Raw genomic sequence first — 21,679 nt, forward strand, 5'->3', positions numbered from 1 at the left:
GCTGCTGCCTGTTGCTTGCTTGGTGGCACGAAAGCTCATACCAATAACAAACTTAGTTGGTCTCTAAGGTGCTACTGGAAGGAATTTTTAAATTTTGTTTTGACTATGGCTGACCAACACGGCTACCTACCTGTTCATTAGAGAGGCCACTGTACTCCCTGCTGCCCTCTGGTGCTCAGAGCGCAGAACTGTACAAACCTCCACCTTGGTTCAATGTGAATTTCAAAGTGCAAATCAGGTTCAACCGCAAACTGAATGGAATTTCTTCCCACATCCTTATAAGTTAATTGGCTATAAACCACCAACATCCTGGTATCTGCCCATGTCCTTTTGGGAAGGAAAAAAAATTGTGTGCTCCCGAGACAAAGCAGGAGGGAGAGGCAGACGTGACTTTATTTTTTCTTATAAGGGGCGAGGTGAGAGGGCAGGGGCCCAATTTAAAGGGAGTGTGCGCCTTCACATGGGGAGTGTGTTTGCAGGGCCCAAGGCATGGACTCCTTGCGACTCCCTTCAGGAAAACAGACCAGCATGAATACACAGACAAAACCTCTAGGTTAATCTGGTTTTCAGGTTTCTCTGAATTTCCCCTACAGCTTACAAATCAACAGAGAGTGTAGTGGTCATGTAGGGTTGCTATGGGGTGCAGGTGGCGCTGTGGGTTAAACCACAGAGCCTAGGACTTGCCAATCAGAAGGTCGGCGGTTCGAATCCCCATGACGGGGTGAGCTCCTGTTGCTCAGTCCCTGCTCCTGCCAACCTAGCACTTCAAAAGCACGTCAAAATGCAAGCAGATAAATAGGTACCGCTCCGGCGGGAAGGTAAACGGCGTTTCTGTGTGCTGCTCTGGTTCTCCAGAAGCGGCTTAGTCATGCTGGCCACAGGACCCGGAAGCTGTACGCTGGCTCCCTCGGCCAATAAAGCGAGATGAGCGCCGCAATCCCAGAGTCAGTCACGACTGGATCTAATGATCAGGAGTCCCTTTACCTTTACCTTTTAGGGTTGCTATGAGGAATTATGAAAAATGAAGCAAGCCATTGTGTCAGTGGTGAAAGCATCGCTTTGACTGGGTTTGGGTCATTGACATGATTTCTGATCGATCCCACAAGCCTCTGCATCTCTGCCTCATTTTCTCTGTGCCTGACAGTCACGTGCAAAGCATTCTAACACACACCAGTTGCTTACCAGGCATCCTGGGCCATAAAGATAAGGAGGTAATAATAATAATTTATTATTTATACCCCGCCCATCTGGCTGGGCTTCCCCAGCCACTCTGGGCGGCTTCCAACACAATATTAAAATACTGTGATACATCAAACATTAAAAGCTTCCCTAAACAGGGCTGCCTTCCGATGTCTTCTAAAAGTCTGGTAGTTGTTGTTCTCTTTGACATCTTGTGGGAGGGCGTTCCACAGGGAAGGCGCCACTACCGAGAAGGCCCTCTGCCTGGTTCCCTGTAACTTGGCTTCTCGCAGTGAGGGAACCGCCAGAAGGCCCTCGGAGCTGGACCTCAGTGTCTGGGTAGAGCGATGGGGGTGGAGACGCTCCTTCAGATATACTGGACCAAGGCCGTTTAGGGCTTTAAAGGTCAGCACCAACACTTTGAATTGTGCTCAGAAATGTACTGGGAGCCAGTGTAGGTCTTTCAAGATCGGTGTTATATGGTCTTGGCGGCCGCTCCCAGTCACCAGTCTAGCTGCTGCGTTCTGGATTAGTTGTAGTTTCCGGGTCACCTTCAAAGGTAGCCCCACGTAGAGCGCATTGCAGTAGTCCAAGCGAGAGATAACCAGAGCATGCACCACTCTGGCTAGGCAGTCCATGGGCAGACAGGGTCTCATCCTGCGTACCAGATGGAGCTGATAACAGCTGCCCTGGACACAGATTTGACCTGTGCCTCCATGGACAGCTGTGAGTCCAAAATGACTCCCAGGCTGCGCACCTGGTCCTTCAGGGGCACAGTTACCCCATTCAGGACCAGGGAGTCCTCCACACCTGCCCATCTCCTGTCCCCAAAAACAGTACTTCTGTCTTGTCAGGATTCAACCTCAATCTGTTAGCTTTGATGTAGCTTTTGTTAATCTTTAGGTAGATCTTAGGGCCAGGAACAGAGTTCACATGGAGGTGGTAAAATGCTCGTCTTTCCTTTCCTATGGGTTATTACCTCCAGGGTTTGCTAAATGCATTCTTACTTGGTTCCTGTTTATTTATCCTAAACATGTATGCATGCTCAAATAGTAAATAGTTCTTTGTAGTTAAGAGGCTTTCTCTGATCTGACTTTGTCCCCACTTAGGGATTTTTTGAAATGCTCAGAGGAAATCTGATTGGTTCTTACAAACTCTGTGTTAAAGTTCTTTTGTTAATAAAAACGACCTGGGCCAGGGAGTCTTTCTCCCAGGGTCTTGCTGGTCAAGCCTCGTGTCTATTGTATTAATCAGGGCCCTGTCCTTCCTTTGCCTTCAGAGAGATAGGTTTGTAGAGATTTCTCCCCCCAGCACCTGCTTTCATACTACAAGAACTTGGATTCACTTGATGAAGATGCTCTGACTTCTGCCAAGTCAGACAGAAGAAAATGCTTCACCCAACCCATGGTTAGTCCATGGGACTCATTGGCACAAGATGTGCTGGTCGCCGGGACTTGCTGCGGAGGCTAATGGTGGTGAGCTCTGCGTCGTCCGCTTGAAGGGCGAGACGGTTCAGGGCAAATAGAGCCTTGGGGGAGAGCGCCAGGGCTAGAGGCCCCCACGAAAACCCCCATGGAGGAGTGGGGGTCTTAGAGGTCCAGCAGAGCGTGCGAACTCACCCCCCTGAATTCCCTGGCTGTTTTACTGCGCGGGGGGAAATGAGGAGGCTTGAGTCCGCTCATGGCTCCAACGCACTCTATTGCCAATCGCCGTGATCTCAGATGGCTTTATTTAAGAGAGAGGGAAGACAGGCAAAAGTTGGCCATTTTGTTGTGATCAGGTGGGATTGCTATGAGGAATTATAACAAATATAGAGTAAGCCACCTGTGTCAGCAATGAAAGCATTGCGTTGACTGGGTTTAAACTATTTTGATATGATTCTTGATCAGTCCACACCTCTGCATCCCTGTTCCATTTCTCTTTCTTGACCAGTCATGTACACTGCCAGTCTTTGCCAGGCAGGCATCCTGGGTCATCAAAGACAGTGGGCAGCTTCTTTGATGTAGCTTTTCTGATATGTTAATCTTAGGATGTTAATTTTAGGGCCAGGAAACAGATCTCACCTGAAGGTGATAATAATTGCTGTCTTCCTGGCCATCCTCCTTATCATGTTTATTGCTTGTTTATCACGTCCCGGGGTTGCCAAATGCACTCCTTTGTAGTTCTGTTTTATTTACCCCATGCGTAATTAGTTTTGGTAGTTTAACTTTGTCCCCGCGTGAGGTTTGTTGAAATGCCAGAAGAAATCTGATTGGTTCTTACGAACACTCTGTAAAAAGCTCTTTTGTGAATAAAACGACCTGGGCCAGGGGCTGGAGACAGAGAGATTATTATACGCACCCTTCCCAGAGTCTTGCTGGTTCAAGCCTCTGTGTGTATTCTTATTAATCAGAGTCAGTGGCGTAGCGTGGGGGGTGCAGGGGGGGCCGGCCGCACCGGCCGCAACATCTGGGGGTTAGTGTTAGGGGGCGCAAATCCACGGGTTAGGGAGCGCAAATCCACGGGTTAGGGGGCGCAAATTACTTGCCTTGCCCCGGGTGCTGACAACCCACGCTATGCCACTGATCAGAGTTCAATCCTTCCTTTACTTTGGGAACACCTCAAAGGGGGAAGAGGAGTTCATTGGACGGATAATAGCCAGACTAGCTACATGGAGCCTCCAGGTTGAGGGACTGCATATCTCAGCTGGTGACAAAGGGCAGGGATAGGCTCTTCGGGTCTGCCTGGCATAGGAGCACCCAGGAGTAGAATGCAGCAACTAGAAAAGTTTCATTGGCAATTCAGTGTCCTCAATGAGCACCGGAAGCTTGCTCGAGAAAGGTTACCCCCCAAAAGGGAGAGGCAATCGCACGACTCTGACACTCTGATCCGACTCAAGGCTTTATTGCAACGCTCTTCACAGTCTGACACAGCCGGCTGGATCCCCACGGAACAGGGCCACCCCCTCCCCACAACCACCCGTCACCCTCCCAGACGCGATACCCCAATTGCAGGTGTCGAAAAGAATTAAATAAGTGGACGGATATTTTCCAAAGGAATGGTAGAGTTCAGCTTTCAGGCCCAAATGGCGATGGGCCGTGTGATGTGCAGCCCAGCCAGCAGGGGGAGCTGGAATGACGGCAAGGTTAAGGCAGGGAGTCGGAATGTGGGGGGAGAGATAGAAGGGGCTCGGGGTGGTGCGAGCAGCTGACGTTCTCTCTCTCTCTCTCTACTTGGTGAACTTGACGCTCTCCTCCTGCTGTCGGATCAGGCAGGAGATTGGGCTGGCGATGCCGCCAATCAGGTTCCAGTACTCGTGGAAGCTGATGAGTCCGTCCTGATTCTCATCCAGGTCACAGATCAGTTTGTTGGCGGCTTGCTTGTTCTTGGTGTCCTGGATGGGGGAAGAGGGGGAATGAAACGAGTCAGAAAAGTGGGACTGGGAGACCTGGAGCCTAAGAGCGTAGACACTTCCACCACATGGGGAAGCAGAGGTCCACCTTACTAGACACACTTGGGACACTTTTCTGCAAAAGTGGATATGGAAAGTTGAATTGCTCCCTTTAATAGGTGGGTCACAGGTGAGTTTGACTCCTAGCCAAGGGGTGCAATAGACCCTCTTCTCACCATCTAACTGTTTCATTTAGAAGCACCATGCAATAGCTTTTCACTGCCCACGTCTCCATTCATCTCCTAGTCCAAGGGTTCAATAGTCCCCCTTCAGACTACTTTTGGTACTATTGCCTTTTGATGCTATGCTACCGCTTGTTGCTACTCACATCTTAGGGTTGGACCTACACGCAGGAAAAAATCACTATAAGTAATTCAGAAATTGAATCATTATAAGAAAAAAAATTGCTATGTAAAATTGCATAGAATTTTTTGCTCTCCAGCGCCATCTTGTGTTGCATGTTGATAACGCATTCAAAACGTTGTTTCACTAATGTAGCTGAGTCCTTAAGTTTGCAACATAGCCTAAGTGTGAAATAGTCCAGGTTATTCTTTTTGTGACCGTTCTATTGCTTATCATTGCTTTCCATCTAATTGCTATGCAGCTTGTACCCCTTTAAGGCTTCCCCATTCAAGTCCTGCCTGAGTTGCTGTGGCACCATGAAACGTTATTCCTATCATTTCTCCCCATCTCAGTGCTGACCTGCTTGCCACTGGGTAAGATGCCCGATTCTTGCTTCTCGTTGGTTTCCCATCTAGAGTGGAGGCTGCCTGGCTTTCTGTCGCCCCCCACATTCCAGCCTCTTAGTGCCGCTTGGACTAAATATTGCACCCACTTTCCAATCAACTTGCAGATCAAATTGTTACTGTGCTGACCAGCGGCATGCGGTCAATGGACTAGGGGGACTAGGCTAGTCCCTTTAATATTCCCCGGTGCCTCCTTCCCAAAGCCCAAGAAGCTTCTGCCCAACTGAGGGAAGGAAGCATGATGCTCACATGTGCAAGGTTAGGACATCATAATGTCACCCCCTCACAAGCTGGCACCTCTGGCCCTATCTGTCCCCCTACACAAAATGTCACCGCACTTCTGGTGCTGAGAGAGAGTCTGCCAGTCCGTGTCAGAAAAACTGGGCTAGACACAAGGCCGGATTTAGGTTTGATGAGGCCCTAAGCTACTGAAGGTAATGTTGAAGATTCATTCCCCATGTCTGCAGTCATGGGATTGTTGTCTATCACATGACGTGTATGTTTTCATTCCACAGAGTGGGAAGTGACGGAGACAGGATGTTTGTGTTACTGTGTTCCGTGAAGTAGGACTATTGTCCTTTGTTCTTTCTCTTTGCTGTCTGATGCTAGAGAGAGAGGGAGCCATGTTGCAGTGCTCCGTGTGTGTTTATATGTAAATAAAGTAGATTAGCCAAATGCTGAGTTGCTGAGGTCTGTCATGCGCATAATGTGCAAACTCTGCCGATCCCTAAGTGTGCCGGTGTCGGTTGGCATTGGTCGCTGTGATGCTTGGGGTGAAGAAAGCTCTTGAAGCTCCTGAACAAAAGACCAGGAGGGAGAGAACAAGCCAGTTGGGCATGTGTCCTACTTGAGTGTAGACTGAACTCCTGACACTTTATATGTCCAGCTGTCCTTTGTCAACAATAAATTGTCACTGTTTTTGTGTGTTGAATATATGCTATATGGTAATTTGTGGACCTAATAGGTATCTAAAGCCATTTGCACATAACAAAATACATATTTTATCAAAGCAATTGTTGAACTGAAATATAATTAAGAAGAAGTATATTAATAGTAGGGACACAGGTGGCGCTGTGGGTTAAACAACAGAGCCTGGGACTTGCCGATCAGAAGGTCAGCAGTTCAAATCCCCGTGACGGGGTGAGCTCCCGTTGCTCGGTCCCTGCTCCTGCCAACCTAGCAGTTCGAAAGCACGTCAAAGTGCAAGTAGATAAATACGTACTGCTCTGGTGGGAAGGTAAACGGCGTTTCTGTGAGCTGCTCCGGCCACATGACCCGGAAGCTGTACGCCGGCTCCCTCGTCCAATAAAGCGAGATGAGCGCCACAACCCGAGTCGGTCATGACTGGACCTAATGGTCAGGGGCCCCTTTACCTTTATATTAATAGTGAATTGGGGGGGGGCAAGAGAGTGGGGCCCTAAGCTATAGCTTGTTTAGCTCGTACGTAAATCCAGCACTGGCTAGATGGACTCATGGTTTGATCTGGCAATAGGTAGCAGCGCCCTCTGAATCCCCCTCCATCCTTCATCTCACCGTCAACATGTGGTTGAGTTCATGCTTGAGCATCTTCCGGAAGCCACCCTGGCTGATCCCCCGCTTCTTGCTGCAACAGCACCCTTTGCCGGCGTACTTATCGTAGTTCTTCGACAGCGTCTGGATGGCCCACTCCAGCTCAGAGGGGTCGCCGCACATGACGTCTCCTCCTTTGGTTCCGCCTCCCTTGCATCCTAGAGGGAAAACGGAAGTGCGTCATCGATAAGCATCCCTCCCCAATTCATGGACAGGACATATTCCCCAGGTGTGGGGAAGCTTGGGGCCTCCAGGTGTAGCTCAGAATACCAGGGGAAATAGGAGATCTGTTCCAGCAACATCTGGGAACCCAAAGATACCCCGTACCTTATACAATGCCTAATATTTAGTGCATAAGCCATTCTTTAAAGCATTTCACACAGGGCCGTCTTTAACATATGCGCCGCCGGGGTGCAAAGATCCGCCCAGGGCCCCCAAATTTAGTTACCGTATTTTTCGCTCTATAGGACGCACCCGACCATAGGACACACCTTGTTTTACAGGGGGAAAACAAGAAAAAAAATTCTCCCCCTCTCTGCTCAGCGCCCCTTCAGCGAAGCGGCAGGAGAAACGGAGCCCCTTCCATTTCTCCTCCCACTTGGCTGAAGGGGCGCTGCGCAGCTCTCCCTCTCTGCTGAAGCCAGGAGAGTCTTGCTCTCCCGGCTTCAGCAAAAGGAACCCGAAGCATTTGGAGCGCAATGCGAGGTCCCGCTGTGCTCCAAAGGCTTCGGGTTCCTTTTGCTGAAGCCGGGAGACCCCTCTCACTCTCCAGGCTTCAGCGAAAGCAACGCGTAGCCTCTGGAGCGTGGAGGGAGCGCTCCCTCTGCGCTTTGGAGGCTTCGCATTGCTATTGCTGAAGCCAAGGTGCCTGCATTCGCTCCATAGGATGCACACACATTTCCCCTTAATTTTTGTAGGGGGGAAAGTGCGTCCTATAGAGCGAAAAAATACGGTAATTTCGCGTGCACGGCGCCATTGAGAATGACAAGCGCCATCGTTGAGTCTGACAAGCGCCGCCATTGTGAATGACAAGCGCCGCCACTGGCACGGTGCATCTTTGGTAAATGAGCGCACAAAGTCGAAAGTCCTTTAGTGAAACAGTAAGTATTAAAAAAACTGCTTTTATTCTCACCAGTCTTTAGGTATACCGCAGGTTGTTGTCTTAAGTATCACTAAAATAGATCTCTTCCCCTTTGTAATAAAATGTAGTTGTTTGTGACAAAATATAGTACATAATTATGTGTACATAACTGAAGCAAAAAATGCATTCCTGACTTTCTTGCATGAATATAAGTAGCTACTGCTGTAAAGGCAGGAGGGATAAGGAACCAGGATGTTGATTGGTTAAGCAAAGGCCTGGTTAAAAAGGAATGTTTTTGCCTGGCGCCTAAAGGTGTATAATGAAGACACCAGGCGAACTTCCCTGGGGAGAGCATTCCACAGACGGGGAGCCAGTGCGGAGAAGGCCCCGTTCTCGAGTTGCCACCCTCCTGACCTCTTGAGGAGGAGGCACATGAAGGAGGGCTCAGAAGGTGATCTCAGGGTCCAGGTAGGTTCATACAGAAAGAGGTGGTCCTTGAGGTATTACTGTCCTGAGCCATTTAAGGCTTTATAGGTCAAAACCAGCACTTGGAATTGGGCCCGGAAACTAATTGGTAGCCAGTGCAGTTGGACCAGGATTGGAATATGCAGCTGTCTCGAAACTGCCACCTTGGCATTGTTAACACCACTGACAACTGTGCTAACATTGCAGGGGATGATTATTAATTTTATTCATTTCAGACTACTTGATCGTAAAGAAAACCAGCCCGCCGTGCAGTTCACAAAGAGAATAAAACGATAACATTATGAGCAAAAACAGTAAAAACAACTATTTGGAGCATTAAGCAACCGACAATAAATTAAAAACATGTTGATATGAATCATCATCCAACATGTCTGGGTAGGCCTGTTGAAACAAAAATGTTTTTAGCTGGAGCTGGAAAGGGTACGGTGAAGGAATGATGACTCATAGCAACCAGGGTTATCTCAGGGTGCCCTGATGTTGCATCATTCTGCAGGGAGATGGATGTCTCCAATGGTGGAAGTCACTTCCTGGCTGGAAGATCCTTGAGCAACCAACATGTTGTTATGAGTTTGTGAATGCCAGACAACTATAATCCTTGGCTCTAGCTAGTGTTAGAATCTAATTAGGTCTTAGGACTTAAGGTGCTAAACTGTGTGCTAGGCACTTCTAATCCCTGGAATCAGCAAGTGTTAAATCAGTCTACCTTCCTCGTTTGTTAATCCCCTGGGGTGACGGGTCATTAAGAGAACAAAGGGATCAAGGGGAGTTGGTATGAGACGGCAAATGGGTGGGGTCCCTCTCCCACAACAGAGCTTAGAGAATGAGGAGTTAGGCAACACCAAAGCAAAGCAGCTGCTAGAGGACAATGCTTGATGTCTGCTTGACTGCAGCTGTGGGAGAAACAAGACCCTTTGCGGGTATTAATTCTGTAAACCCCTCCATCGTAGGCTCAGGTTGTACATATGTGTGAATAACCCATATATCATAAAGACACCACAGTCTTGGCTGTGCCCAATTCCCAAAAGGAAACACGGACTCTGAGTGAGAGCATGGAACCCATGAAATCTCACATCAATCAGAGATGCAGCACTTCGATGTGAGACAATATTCCCTGTATTAGTTTCATACCCTCCTTTGTTTCTTTATGGCCATTGAAAGTTCCCGAAATGATGGCCCAAATCTGATATTGTCTCCTCAGATAGGTGTCTAGATCAGGGTCAGGGAATTTCAGGCCAGGTTGTCGAATGCGGCCCTCTAAGTCTCTTAACCTGGCCTCCATAAGTCTCCCCAAGTCACCCCCTGGCATGCACAGGAAATGTTCAACCACTGAGTTTGCACAGAGCCTTGCCTTCCCAACGATCTCCCGTCTTTCCTGCACAGCGACCTCCAGTGGCTGCTCCTAGGAATGCAAGCCAGCCGGTTTGCAGGATCCATCCTTCTGCCCTGCAATCTGCCTGTCTTTCCTTCCTTCCTTCCTTCCCCTCCAGGTCGCAACACCCACACTCCAGCACAGGCGATTAACGATAATTATATTTTGGCAGGCGCTTTGCCTAGCCCCAGTGAGGCGGGTGCCGGGAGCGAAATCCGCAAAACCAGTCACCAGGCCTTCGTTGGAATGGAATTCCGCTCCCTCCCAGCCAATCAGAGCAGGTGTAGGAGGGTGAGAAGGAGGAGTGGGGCCAGGCAAAAGCCGCAATTATGGGCTATCCTTGCGAGGCACATCGGCAGCACAGGGTTGATAAAAAGGCACCCGCCGTGTTGGAATCCGCCATGTCCTGAAATCTCACCTTCCTATCGCTCATTCCATCCCATCCTTGGGTGTGGAAGCTGCCTGGGAAAGGCTGGGAAAACCGAAGCGACTGAACGAGGGCTTTGGAGAGACGAAGGTCACTGTACATCAAAAGCACATTTGATGCAAATGGCCTTTCACCCAAGGAATTCTGGGAGCTGCAGATTCCATGCGAGTTCCCACAGGATGTGCAGGGATTTGTAGCTCTGCGACAGGTGAAGTGCCAGGATTCTTTGGGGGAAGACCGGTGTTTTAAGCCCAGGGCTCCCACCAAGGGAGGCTGTTTATTTATTTTATTTGGTAAAATTTATACACCAATTTGAGACGCGGGTGGCGCTGTGGGTTAAACCACAGAGCCTAGGACTTGCTGATCAGAAGGTCGGCGGTTCGAATCCCTGCGACGGGGTGAGCTCCCGTTGTTCGGTCCTTGCTCCTGCCAACCTAGCAGTTCAAAAGCACGTCAAAGTGCAAGTAGATAAAAAGGTACCGCTCCGGCGGGAAGGTAAACGGCGTTTCCATGCACTGCTCTGGTTCGCCAGAAGCGGCTTAGCCATTCTGGCCACATGACCTGGAAGCTGTACGCTGGCTCCCTCAGCCAATAAAGCAAGATGAGCGCCGCAACCCCAGAGTCGGTCACGACTGGACCTAATAGTCAAGGGTCCCTTTACCTTTACTTTATACACCAGTTTATTGTTAAAACAGAAATGGAAACCCTCAGTGGTTTGCAAAGAAGATAAAACGATGCTATCATCAATAAGAAGAATTGGCAGCCAGCTTGGTTCATAAAATATAGAATATTTAGATGCTAATGACTGAATCCTGTACTTTATTTAACTGCAGGACAGAGAACTGAAAGTATTTTTTATCTGTTTTTAACCTTATCTCTCTCCTTCCTTCCTTCCTTCCTTCCTTCCTTCCTTCCTTCCTTTCTCTTTTTCATTCTTTCTTTCATTCTTCCTGCCTCCGTTCTTTCTTTATATTAAGTATCTGTTTTATTTCAGTAAATTACAAAAAAGATACTTTGTAATGGGTATGGATCTCTCTCTCTCTCTCTCTCTCTCTCTCTCTCTCTCTCTCTCTCTGTGTGTGTGTGTGTGTGTGTGTGTGTGTGTGTGTGTGTGTTAGTTATAAAAAAGATAGGAAGAATTGGCAGCCACAATTTAAGACTTTCAGAAAGTTAAAATGCCAACGGGCTAAAAAACATATATTAAAACTCTCGTCAACTTTCCAAACATTCAAGTAGACTTATTTTTATCTGTAATCACCCTGAGTCCCTGTCAAGTGGAGTGTAGATAAATATATTCATAATAGTGATAGGATTGCTGAACAAGAATGATTTTAGCAGGCGCCGAAAAGAATGCAGTGAAAGAACTTGCCTGGTGTCAATTGGCAGGGAGTTCCAAGGTGAACTCAGCCCAGTAGCAAAGGGGCAACCAGCACCGATCCCTGAGCAAAAGTGTGATCCGACAACAAGGACTCGCTTTTGCCAGCGATTGCGCTGCAGCATCCTGCACTCAGTGCAACTTCCCTAGATGTGGGGACCACATTTCAATATGAGGGCCACATTGCCTTCAAAGTAACCTTTCAGGGGCCACACGTGATGCCAGCATCAGACCAGGGCTGGGCCAACAGTGGGCAGGGCAAGAGAATTGTCAGTTTCCTTTAGAAACTGCGGGAGGTTTCTGAATGCACATCTTGTTTTTTTGGCAGAGTTGTTGAACTTTTTTATTCAAAATCTCCAAAAAAGAGAGAGAAGATTTTGAGCCATTTCCCAGTAAATTCGCCAAAAAATGAACACTTCCAACATGAGCAGCCATACACCTGGGTTTTACCGGACATTTCCCCCCAATTTCCTGAAATTCTGCGCTATTTTCGAAGGACTAATCCTGGATATGTCCGGGATAATTCCAGATATATGGTAGCCCTACATTATCCCACTTCAAAAACTGAAGCATGGACATAGGCCAGTGCTGGAGAGAGAGTTCTGAGGGCCAGTCAGAGAGACACGGAGGGCCACATTTGTGGAGTGGCTAGGAATTATGCTTTCTCCTAGGCTCAATAATCCATACAGCATGGCTATTAACAGTTATCAAAGTGACTAGATTTACTGCACGCCCTTTGGAAAAGATTCAAAGTCCAGAGCTGCTTCTCCCAGGAAAAAGGGAGGAGCCTGAAGTGCTCAAAGTCATTAAGCAATAATAGCCTCATTAAGTGTTTCCCCACTTTTCGGGATGGGCTGACGTCACAGGCAGGGGCGCCGACTTATAAAAAACATTGGGGGAGCCCGCGAAAGCTCATGAATAATAAATAAGCTCATGAATATGCAGATAAAGTGGCGCCGCCTCCTCGTGAGCGAATAGGGGAGAGCGTGCTGCGCCTATTAATCAGCTCCGAAGGAAATTGGGTGGAGCTTTTGCTCGGGAGGGAGGGCAGGAGGCATGCAGCCCGACCCTGTGCATTTTGGGCTGGGGGAGGGGCGGCGGTGGCGCTCTGCTGGAGGGGCGCCCAAGATTATTGGGGCAGAGCCCCCCCAAACGAATTTTTGAGGGGGCTCGGGCCCCCTCAGGGCCCATGGAGTCGGCGCCTATGCTTGCCGCCGCTCCTGGAAGCACCGCTGCGCGCCACCTCCCTCCAGCCAGGTGACTCCGCCGCCCGCCGGTCCATCCATCCACCGGCCCCTTCCGCGCGCCGGCGGCTTTCTCTCCTTTTGCGCGCCGACCACTCCCTTCCGCACGCGGGGACTCCATTCCGGGGGCTGTCTACAGCCGCGTATGTGAGGCAGCCTGTGCCGGGGACAGCCGAGGGGAGGGGACTGGAGGAGGAGGAGGCGGCGGCGAGGGCGGAGGGAGCGGGCGAGCCGCGGCGGAGCTGGAAGGGGAATTTCAAAACAAGCTGCGCGAGGGAAGGAGGGAGCCGAGCTGGCAGGCGAGGCGGAGCGCGCGCGGAGCTGGCAAGCCGGGGAGGGGGCGCCCGCCGGGGCTGGCGGCGCGGGCGTGGGGATTGATGCTGGAGGGGCGCCCGAGATTATTGGGGGGGCAGAGCCCCCCCAAACGAATTTTTGAGGGGGCTCGGGCCCCCTCAGGCCCCATGGAGTCGGCGCCTATGGTCACAGGATGTCCCAACATCCAGGAAGAAGAAGGAAAAAAAACCTCCCACAAAATACAGAATAAGAAGGTGGGAGTTGGCCTAGTTGTTTTACCTTTCCTGATCTGGATGTCACCTTCTTGATTTATTTATTTTTAATCATAATGATGCAATTGTTTACTCAGATCTCCTCCGTAAGTGACATCCTGTTCGTTGTGGAAATCAGGGCAAATTCTGCCCGAAGGGACAGGCATCTTGAATTTCCCTTCAAGCACCAGGAATGGGAAACAAATTCTCTGTTGCCCCTGAGTGGAGTTTGGAGCGGGTGAGAATCAGAGCAACTTAGGGGATCTCGTGACAGGCTGCAGGGATCTCAACCAGCTCTGATCTCCAGCAGAGGCAAAAGATCTAGAGGAATGAACCTCTGCTCCAGGAACCTAAAGTGGCCCTCCACTTGTCTCTATGTGGCCCCCTTGGAATGCTCCCTAGGCCACATGCCTTCGATCCAAGCCACGTCCCTCATTGTCTCACACCCTGAGAGTCTTTTCCTGGCTGGAATCAGTCCTTGAACTCTGATACTTACCGTATTTTTCGCTCTATAAGACGCACTTTTTCCCTCCTAAAAAGTAAGGGGAAATGTGTGTGCGTCTTATGGAGCGAATGCAGGCTGCGCAGCTATCCAAGAAGCCAGATCCCTCTTGCTGTTCTGGCTTCTGGGATTCAGAATATTTTTTTTTCTTGTTTTCCTCCTCCAAAAACTAGGTGCGTCCTATGGTTTGGTGCATCTTATAGAGCGAAAAATACGGTATATTCCTATTAGCAGTAATAGCAGTAATACAACAGCAGCTGTATTGTCTTGTATTTTGTATTGTATTATATTGTACAGTCGTATCTTGGCTCTCGAACAGAATGCGTTCTGGGAGTCTGTTCGACTCCCGGAACTGTTCTAAAACCAAAGCATGGCTTCCGATTGGCTGCATGAGTGTCCTGCAGCCAATCAGAAGCCACGGAAGTCACGCCGGACGTTAGGCTTCCGAAAATCGTTCGAAAACTGGAACACTCACTTCCAGGTTTTGATAATTCGGGAGCTGATTTGTTTGGGAGCTAAGGCATTCAGCTTCCAAGGTACCAGTATAGTATAGTATAGTATAGTATAGTATAGTATAGTATAGTATAGTATGTTGTTTAGTCATTTAGCCGTGTCCGACTCTTCGCGACCCCATGGACCAGAGCAATCCAGGCATAGTATTAATATAGTATAGTACTAAAAGTATTAGTATTAATTAGACGTGTTAGTTATTGTTACCCAGAGGTCTTCAAGTGAATTACATTTTAAAAGCATTAATATAAACATCATAAAAACAGCAATTGCTTCTTGCTTGCCCAGAAGTGAAGGTGGCCCTCAGGCTTTGAAAAAGTTCCTGGCCTGGTGGCAGGAACAGTCTTAATCAGATGTTTCTTGGGATATGATTCTTATCTTATTATTATTATTTTAAAAACCTCCCACAAAATGCTGATTAAATTAAAGGCGGGATGACATTTCTGGGTCACCACCTGTTTAGCAATTTGGCCCCCCGCCCTCCTCAAATTAAACTCTTCCGGCCTACAGTTCCAATCGAAAACAATGCTGAGACATTTGCGGAAGATTTCAATATCACTCCGTCCCAAATGTCCCATCAGCAGAATAACCTAAAGAAGGGGTGAGCGAAGAACTCTTAGCAGGTCTCTCCAGCATTTTTGTTACCATTACAAAAAAGTATCCTAGGACATTGTAGGGATTCATTCATAAATGAGCCACAGGGATTCATTCACATAATGACCACGGCGATTCATTCATAAAATAACCTGGGATCCATTCATAAAATCACCATTGCAAAACATGGCAGAAATTCTGAATGTGATCATTTCCCACTCGTCTCCCTGGCAGGGATGTTCTGCTTTGGGGTGGGTATTCCACCCTATTGGCCAAGCTTCTCATGGAGATTTTTCGCCGTCAAATTGACCCCATCCAGGTGTCCTGGACCATAAAAAGGCTGAAAGCTGGACCATATAGAAGGCTGGTCGCCGAAGAATTGATGCTTCTGAATTATGGTGCTGGAGGAGACTCTTGAGAGTCCCATGGACTGCAAGAAGATCAAACCTCTCCATTCTTAAGGAAATCAGCCCTGAGTGCTCACTGGAAGGACAGATCCTGAAGCTGAGGCTCCAAGACTTTGGCCACCTCATGAGAAGAGAAGACTCCCTGGAAAAGACCCTGATGTTGGGAAAGATTGAGGGCACAAGGAGAAGGGGAAGACAGAGGACGAGATGGTTGGACAGTGTTCTCGAAGCTGCCAGCATGAGTTTGACTAAACTGCGGGAGGCAGTGGAAGACAGGAGTGCCTGGCGTGCTCTGGTCCAGGGGGTCACGAAGAGTCGGACATGACTAAGCGACTGAACAACAACAACAACAGGTGCCCTGCAGCCCTTTCTGCCCCATCCTTGGAATTCCTCCTGCCCTTAGATGCCACCCCACTTGCAAGTGCATATATGTGACACATCACTGCTAGCTGCATTGCTCTGGGGTGATAAGGCAGGAAAGCGTGGGAGGCTGTCCCCACCCACCACGATAGGGTACCAGGACAGGTTCCTAAAACTCTTGCCCAACCACCAGGGATCTGGTCTCTCCGGCCCGTCCTGACTCTGTAGAGGAATGTTTTGATGCAGATGACGGCATCCTGCAAATTAGCCGCACATGCGCGAGAGGAAACACAAATAAGTTGCCTCCTTTAATTCTAGCAACAAGAGGGTTATCCAACACGGTACCGCCTGGATGTCTCTGGGCACCGGCTGCTGGCACAAAAGCACCCGCTTAGGGCAGAATCTGGCACACCGACATTCCAAATGGATCAGAGAGACGCAGGAAATGTTTTCTCCCACAGATAAGCCGGGTGAGGAGGAGCAGCCCAGGTGTGTGAGGTTTCAAAGGCGTTTTGTACCTAGCAGACTGAGCAAGAAGGGACTTGCCCATGTCACACCCTCGATGGGTTTCTCCGTTCCTTCCCACCTGGTCTGGCAAGCTCTCGCAAGGTTGATTTGATTTTCAAGAACACCAGGAGAGCCTGGCAGCAGGATCAGGCCAAAGGGCCATCTAGAACAGAACCGTGTCCTCGCAGCAGCCAACCAGATGGGAAGCCAATGCAGGGCACATGACAGCAATGCTCCCCACTTGCAATTCCAAAGGACACATGATTCGTAGCCTTGGTTGTTTAGTGTTCAGCGGTAGCCTGCCTTAGAACATGGAGGTTCTCTTCTGAACATAGCAAGAGTTCTTCCTAACCTGGAATCTTCCTGCCGTCACTACCTGTGATGGGCAGGAGTCCTCTCTCCTCAAAGGAAGAGGGTTCAGCACTCTGCACATGCTTAAAGGTGCCTTCCTCTTTCCTATGAATCTGTATTTCCTGGCATGTTGCTGCCCGGTCTAAGTCACAGCATGCCAGGGAAGCCCTCTTCCAAATTCCAGTTTATTATTTAGAGCTCATCAGCAATTTTAACCAGGTTGCTGAGGCAGTATAACAGGCTGGATTCCTGCGGGCCTGGGAACGTTTTAATTACTGATTCCAATTCATCCCAGCTAGGAGCAAATGGGCTGTGTTCCAACCCGAACCCTTAACCTTACTTTTGGGGGTGTACTGCCTGATGATAAAAGCAATCATTTTTTAAAATAAATAATGATAGACCCCCAAAGTTGTGTCATCCTGGCTTTTTATTCTATGGCTGAAGACCCATCGCAAATTTGGTGGCTGCCTACGCACTTATCTGTCCCTGACTCATTCTTTTTTATAAATGAGAATTCATTTATTTTAAATATGTGTACACCACATCTTCATGATTGGGGCTCAAGGCAACTTTCTGGGGTAATAAATGATTGTGAAAAAAAATCAACGAATTAATGAGAGGAAGGGCAGTAGCTATTGGAAATGGGAGAAAGCAAGAACTGAAATTGATACTTTTGCCCAACTAGGAATGGAAGGATTTATCAGTTTAAGTTACTCATTTTTGGAATCCTCATTTTTCCAATTTGAAATTTGAGCCTCCACATTTCTGCAGCAATTTTCAGTTTTTAAAAAACCCTCGTGAAAACCCACCAGCATTTCAGAGTGGATTTCACCTAATAATTACATTCCCCCCCCCCATATACAGTTTTGACAATGCTACATATTTTTGTAAGCCTTTCCCCTAATAGAATGCATTCTTCTAAGTTATTTTCATCAAGGTGTCAACTTTCATGCACACTTTGCCCTAATAGAAGATTTCTTTTTGTCAACCTTGGTTTTTTGGAGAACTGCATTGCAAAAATCATCATGATTTTTGCAATCATCATCATCATCTCAGACAGGTGGTCAAGAGCAATGGGTTGGGTTCAGACCAAACGAGTTGCACTTAGACCCTATGGAAATCCATGTTTTCAAAAAGCGGTTAGCCATGGATAAGCAAACATGTCGGCTTCACTGTTTCTCAATTTCTCATTTCCCCAGTATTAAAGTTCTCCATATTTCCACATGTGGTTGAAGCTTCCTTTTAAAATCCTCTTGAAAACTCACCAGCCATTTCCTAAAGATTTCTCCTGATACACACATTTTTTTTCGTCAAGCCATCTTTGTCAAGCCAGCTTCGCAGATGTGCTATGCACATTCATACACTTGCTTCACCCTGGCGGGTGTCTTTTTCAGACACATCGCTGCACCGCAAAATGTGGAGAAGTGCAAGTTCTCTGCGCAGAACGCCTGTCCTTAAGAGCCGGTTGCTGGATCAGGCCAAGAGCCCATCCAGTCCAGCATCCTGTTCAAACAGTGGCCGACCAGAGGCCTGCAGGTAACCCACAACCAGGATTCGAACACAAGCCCCACCTGTGGATCCCAGTAACTGGTATTCAGAAGCTGCTCAGTCTCTCTTATACCAAAGCTTAAAAAGTTAGGAAGCTGCCTTGTACCAGAGCACATCACTCATGGGACTTCGGCTGACCACAGAGTGGATGGATTCTTGCTAAGAATGCTGGACGTGACGTGGTCCAGCCAAGAGGTGATCACAAACAGGACTTGCGCACTTGTTCAGGGGAAAGGCTGTAGCTCAGGGGTAGATGGGATGATTTTCATGGAGAATGTCCTCAATTTAATCGCAGACATCTCCAGGAAGGGATGGGAGGAACAGATTCCCTTCCCCAAGCTGGGAACTGTGGACAGTTTTGGTCCTAGATGGACCTTTGGTCTGACTCAGTAGAAGACATCTCCCTATAGTCCGAAGGTATCATCAGACGCAGATTGGTTAGGATTTAGATCCTAGCTCTGCATAACTTTAGCACACACGGGTGGGCTTCTGGAATCCAGTAAACGAAGGAGATCGCACAAGACTTTCAGCGTAGCCCAACCCAAGTCAAGACCCAGTGGTTTGGTGAGACCCTAATACCACCTCTGGGTTCTTTATTCCTTTCCCCGATTCTGATCCCAACCCCCCAACCCCCACATCTCTTTCATCCCAGATCTTTTCGCTTCCCAGGGACATTTCGTTGGCACGCCAGTCGGACGACGGCACTCGCTCCACCAAGACCTGTAGAGACATGTCCTCAGAAACTTTCTAGCTACATTCCAGGTTGAAAGAAGACCAGCGTCTCGCCATAGGGTCCTTAGAAAGAAGCCCTTTCCCCCATGCGATAAACAAACAGACGGCGATGTGTTGGCTATTCCTTACCTGGCATGATTGTGTTGTGGGCTGTGTGTCTCTTGTCGACCAAAGACTTCTGAGTCCGTCTGCCTGTTTCGTCTTGGCGCTGGCAGGAGTTGGGCTATATGAGATTAGACACCACCCACCTCTTGAACCCGCCCAATGCCTGTGTCACGAGGCCAGTCCCAACTCCCTTTTAGAAAGAAACATTCCCTCCCCTCCTGTGGCTCAGACACTCTTTTTGGGGCGTTCCTCCTCTGCAACTCACCTGGCATCAGCAGGCAAGCCATTGCAAAACCAGAGGATGCTTCTCATGGTCCTTCTCGTTCTTCCTGCTGGTGATGCAAAGCATCGCCCACGCTCTGCGCTGGTGTGTAAGGCCCAAGGTATGGGCAGCCAGAGCGGCCAGGGTGTATTAAAAAAACCCTTACACACCAACTATGCTTTAAACAGAAAAGCATTAACCCAGTATCTTGCCTCCAAGAGGGGGCAGCAGTACCAGATATTACAAAGTGCACAGCAGTGCCAAAGCCTCAGTCGTTAACTCCATTGTCAGTGGAGACATTTGGCGAGCAGAAAAAGAGGGATGTTAGTCAGTGGCGTAGCGTGGGGGGGCAGGGGGGGCAGCCGCACCGGGCGCAACATCTGGGGGGGCGCGCTCGCACTCTCAGCTCTCTGCCCCTACCTGGCTCACTCACTCACTCACTCACTCTCACTGCAGTGCTGGCTGTGCGAATCCGATCCGAGCTGCTGGGTCGCCGCCCACTGTGGAGGGGGTGGGTGCCAGGCGTGCGGTGCGGAGAGAGAGCGAGGGACTATCTGGGGGAGGGACAGTACAGCAGCCGCCCAGCGCAGTGCTGAGCGCGGGAGAGAACCACACCAGACCAGACCAGGCAGCAGCAAGAAGAAGCTGGCAGCGGCGGCAGGTTAGGGGTTAGGGGGCGCAAATTACTTGCCTTGCCCCGGGTGCTGACAACCCACGCTACGCCACTGATGTTAGTATATAGATGGACCTCTAGTGGGAACAAAATTGCTGAGTATAACTGGACCGTTGATCTGAACCAAGGTCTTGGTGATTCATTGCACTGCCAGGGCTGATGGGCTTTTGGGAGACAGCTGGGTGCAAAGAGGATGTTTGGCATAGATGGACCTCTGGTCTGAACCAAGATACAGTGGTACCTCAGGTTAAGAACTTAATTCGTTCTGGAGGTCCGTTCTTAACCTGAAACTGTTCTTAACCTGAGGTACCACTTTAGCTAATGGGGCCTCCCTCTGCCGCCGTGCCACTGCCGTGCTATTTCTGGGGAGGGAGGCAAAAGGTACAATTTCAGCCCATGCACAATCTAATCCTTCCCCCTGTCCATCAAGTTGATATCAATGCCAGTGATGCCAAATGATTGACATGGGGGTGTGGATTGGGGGAAATGGCCTTTTAGGCTAAACTGGGTATATTAGATATACAGGTGGATAGCCGTGTTGATCTGTCATAGTCATAATAAATAACCAGATGGAAGATGGAAAAATCTTTTATAATAATTCCAGTGGCACCTTCCCCCAAACCACATCCCCATGTCAAACATTTGACGTCACCGGCATCGATATCAACTTGACGGACAGGGGGAAGGATTAGATTGGGCATGGGCTGAAATTGCCCCTTCCGCCTCCTTCCCCAGAGAACTGGTAAGCAACTAAAGCAGCAAGACTTAACCCCCACTCATCAGCTGATGAGCAGAGAGTTCAATCCTGCAGGGTGGTGCACTTCCTGTGGGGGAAATCTGGCAGGTAGGTGCGGCCATCTACCTATCAGTTACCAGACATTATCAAGGCCACAGATGATGGTTACTTGATAAATCACCTTCATGGTGATTGGAGTGATAATATTGTTTACCTTGATCTGTAGGCGGACCGCCTTAATTTTGCACAGCTATCCTTTGAAATCCACACTTCTCCAGATTTTTGCAGTGCAGCCAAGTCTTGTCTACAAAATAATGCATCTGCTGGGGGTAAATTATGCCCCCAAAATGCAAATGTTCAGGAACATGACATACAAAAATGCATTATATTGTGGGCAGCGCTGGATTTAGGTTTGATGAGACCCTAAGCTACTGAAGCCAATGGGGCCCTTTTTATGTCCAACTGTCCTTTGTCAACAACAAATTGTCGCTGTTTTTTGTGTTGAATATATGCTATATGGTAATTTATGGACCTAATAGGTATCTAAAGCCATTTGCACATAACAAAATAGGAGCCTACGTAACATAGCATCTTAAAAAGCAGAGACATCATCTTGCCAACAAAGGTCCATATAGTTAAAGCTATGCTTTTCCCAGTAGTGATGTATGGAAGTGAGAACTGGACCATAAAGAAGGCTGATCGCCGAAGAATTGATGCTTTTGAATTCTGGTGCTGGAGGAGACTCTTGAGAGTCCCATGGACTGCAAGAAGATCAAACCTCTCCATTCTGAAGGAAATCAGCCCTGAGTGCTCACTGGAAGGACAGATCCTGAAGCTGAGGCTACAATACTTTGGCCACCTCATGAGAAGAGAAGACTCCCTGGAAAAGACCCTGATGTTGGGAAAGATTGAGGGCACAAGGAGAAGGGAATGACAGAGGA

General features: G+C 48.7%; 1 protein-coding gene and 1 long non-coding RNA gene across 2 annotated transcripts; one reads left to right on the top strand and one right to left on the bottom strand.

Moving 5' to 3' along the window:
• Nucleotides 1-4,046: 4,046 nt before the first annotated feature.
• Nucleotides 4,047-19,251, bottom strand: S100A16 (S100 calcium binding protein A16). The gene is made up of 3 exons (XM_081173929.1): nt 19,092-19,251; nt 6,889-7,082; nt 4,047-4,552 (listed from the first exon to the last, which is right to left on the bottom strand). The coding sequence occupies exons 1-3, from the start codon at nt 19,096-19,098 to the stop codon at nt 4,388-4,390; spliced, it is 366 nt and encodes a 121-aa protein (XP_081030055.1). The 5' UTR covers nt 19,099-19,251; the 3' UTR covers nt 4,047-4,387.
• On the top strand, nt 11,295-14,122 carry LOC308575345. Its single transcript, XR_014002794.1, has 3 exons — nt 11,295-11,911; nt 12,091-12,528; nt 13,393-14,122. It is a non-coding gene; the product is annotated as an uncharacterized lncRNA (long non-coding RNA).
• Nucleotides 19,252-21,679: the final 2,428 nt, after the last annotated feature.

Source organism: Podarcis bocagei (genome assembly GCF_964188305.1).
Source record: "Podarcis bocagei genome assembly, chromosome: 16".
Classification (NCBI taxonomy): domain Eukaryota; kingdom Metazoa; phylum Chordata; class Lepidosauria; order Squamata; family Lacertidae; genus Podarcis; species Podarcis bocagei.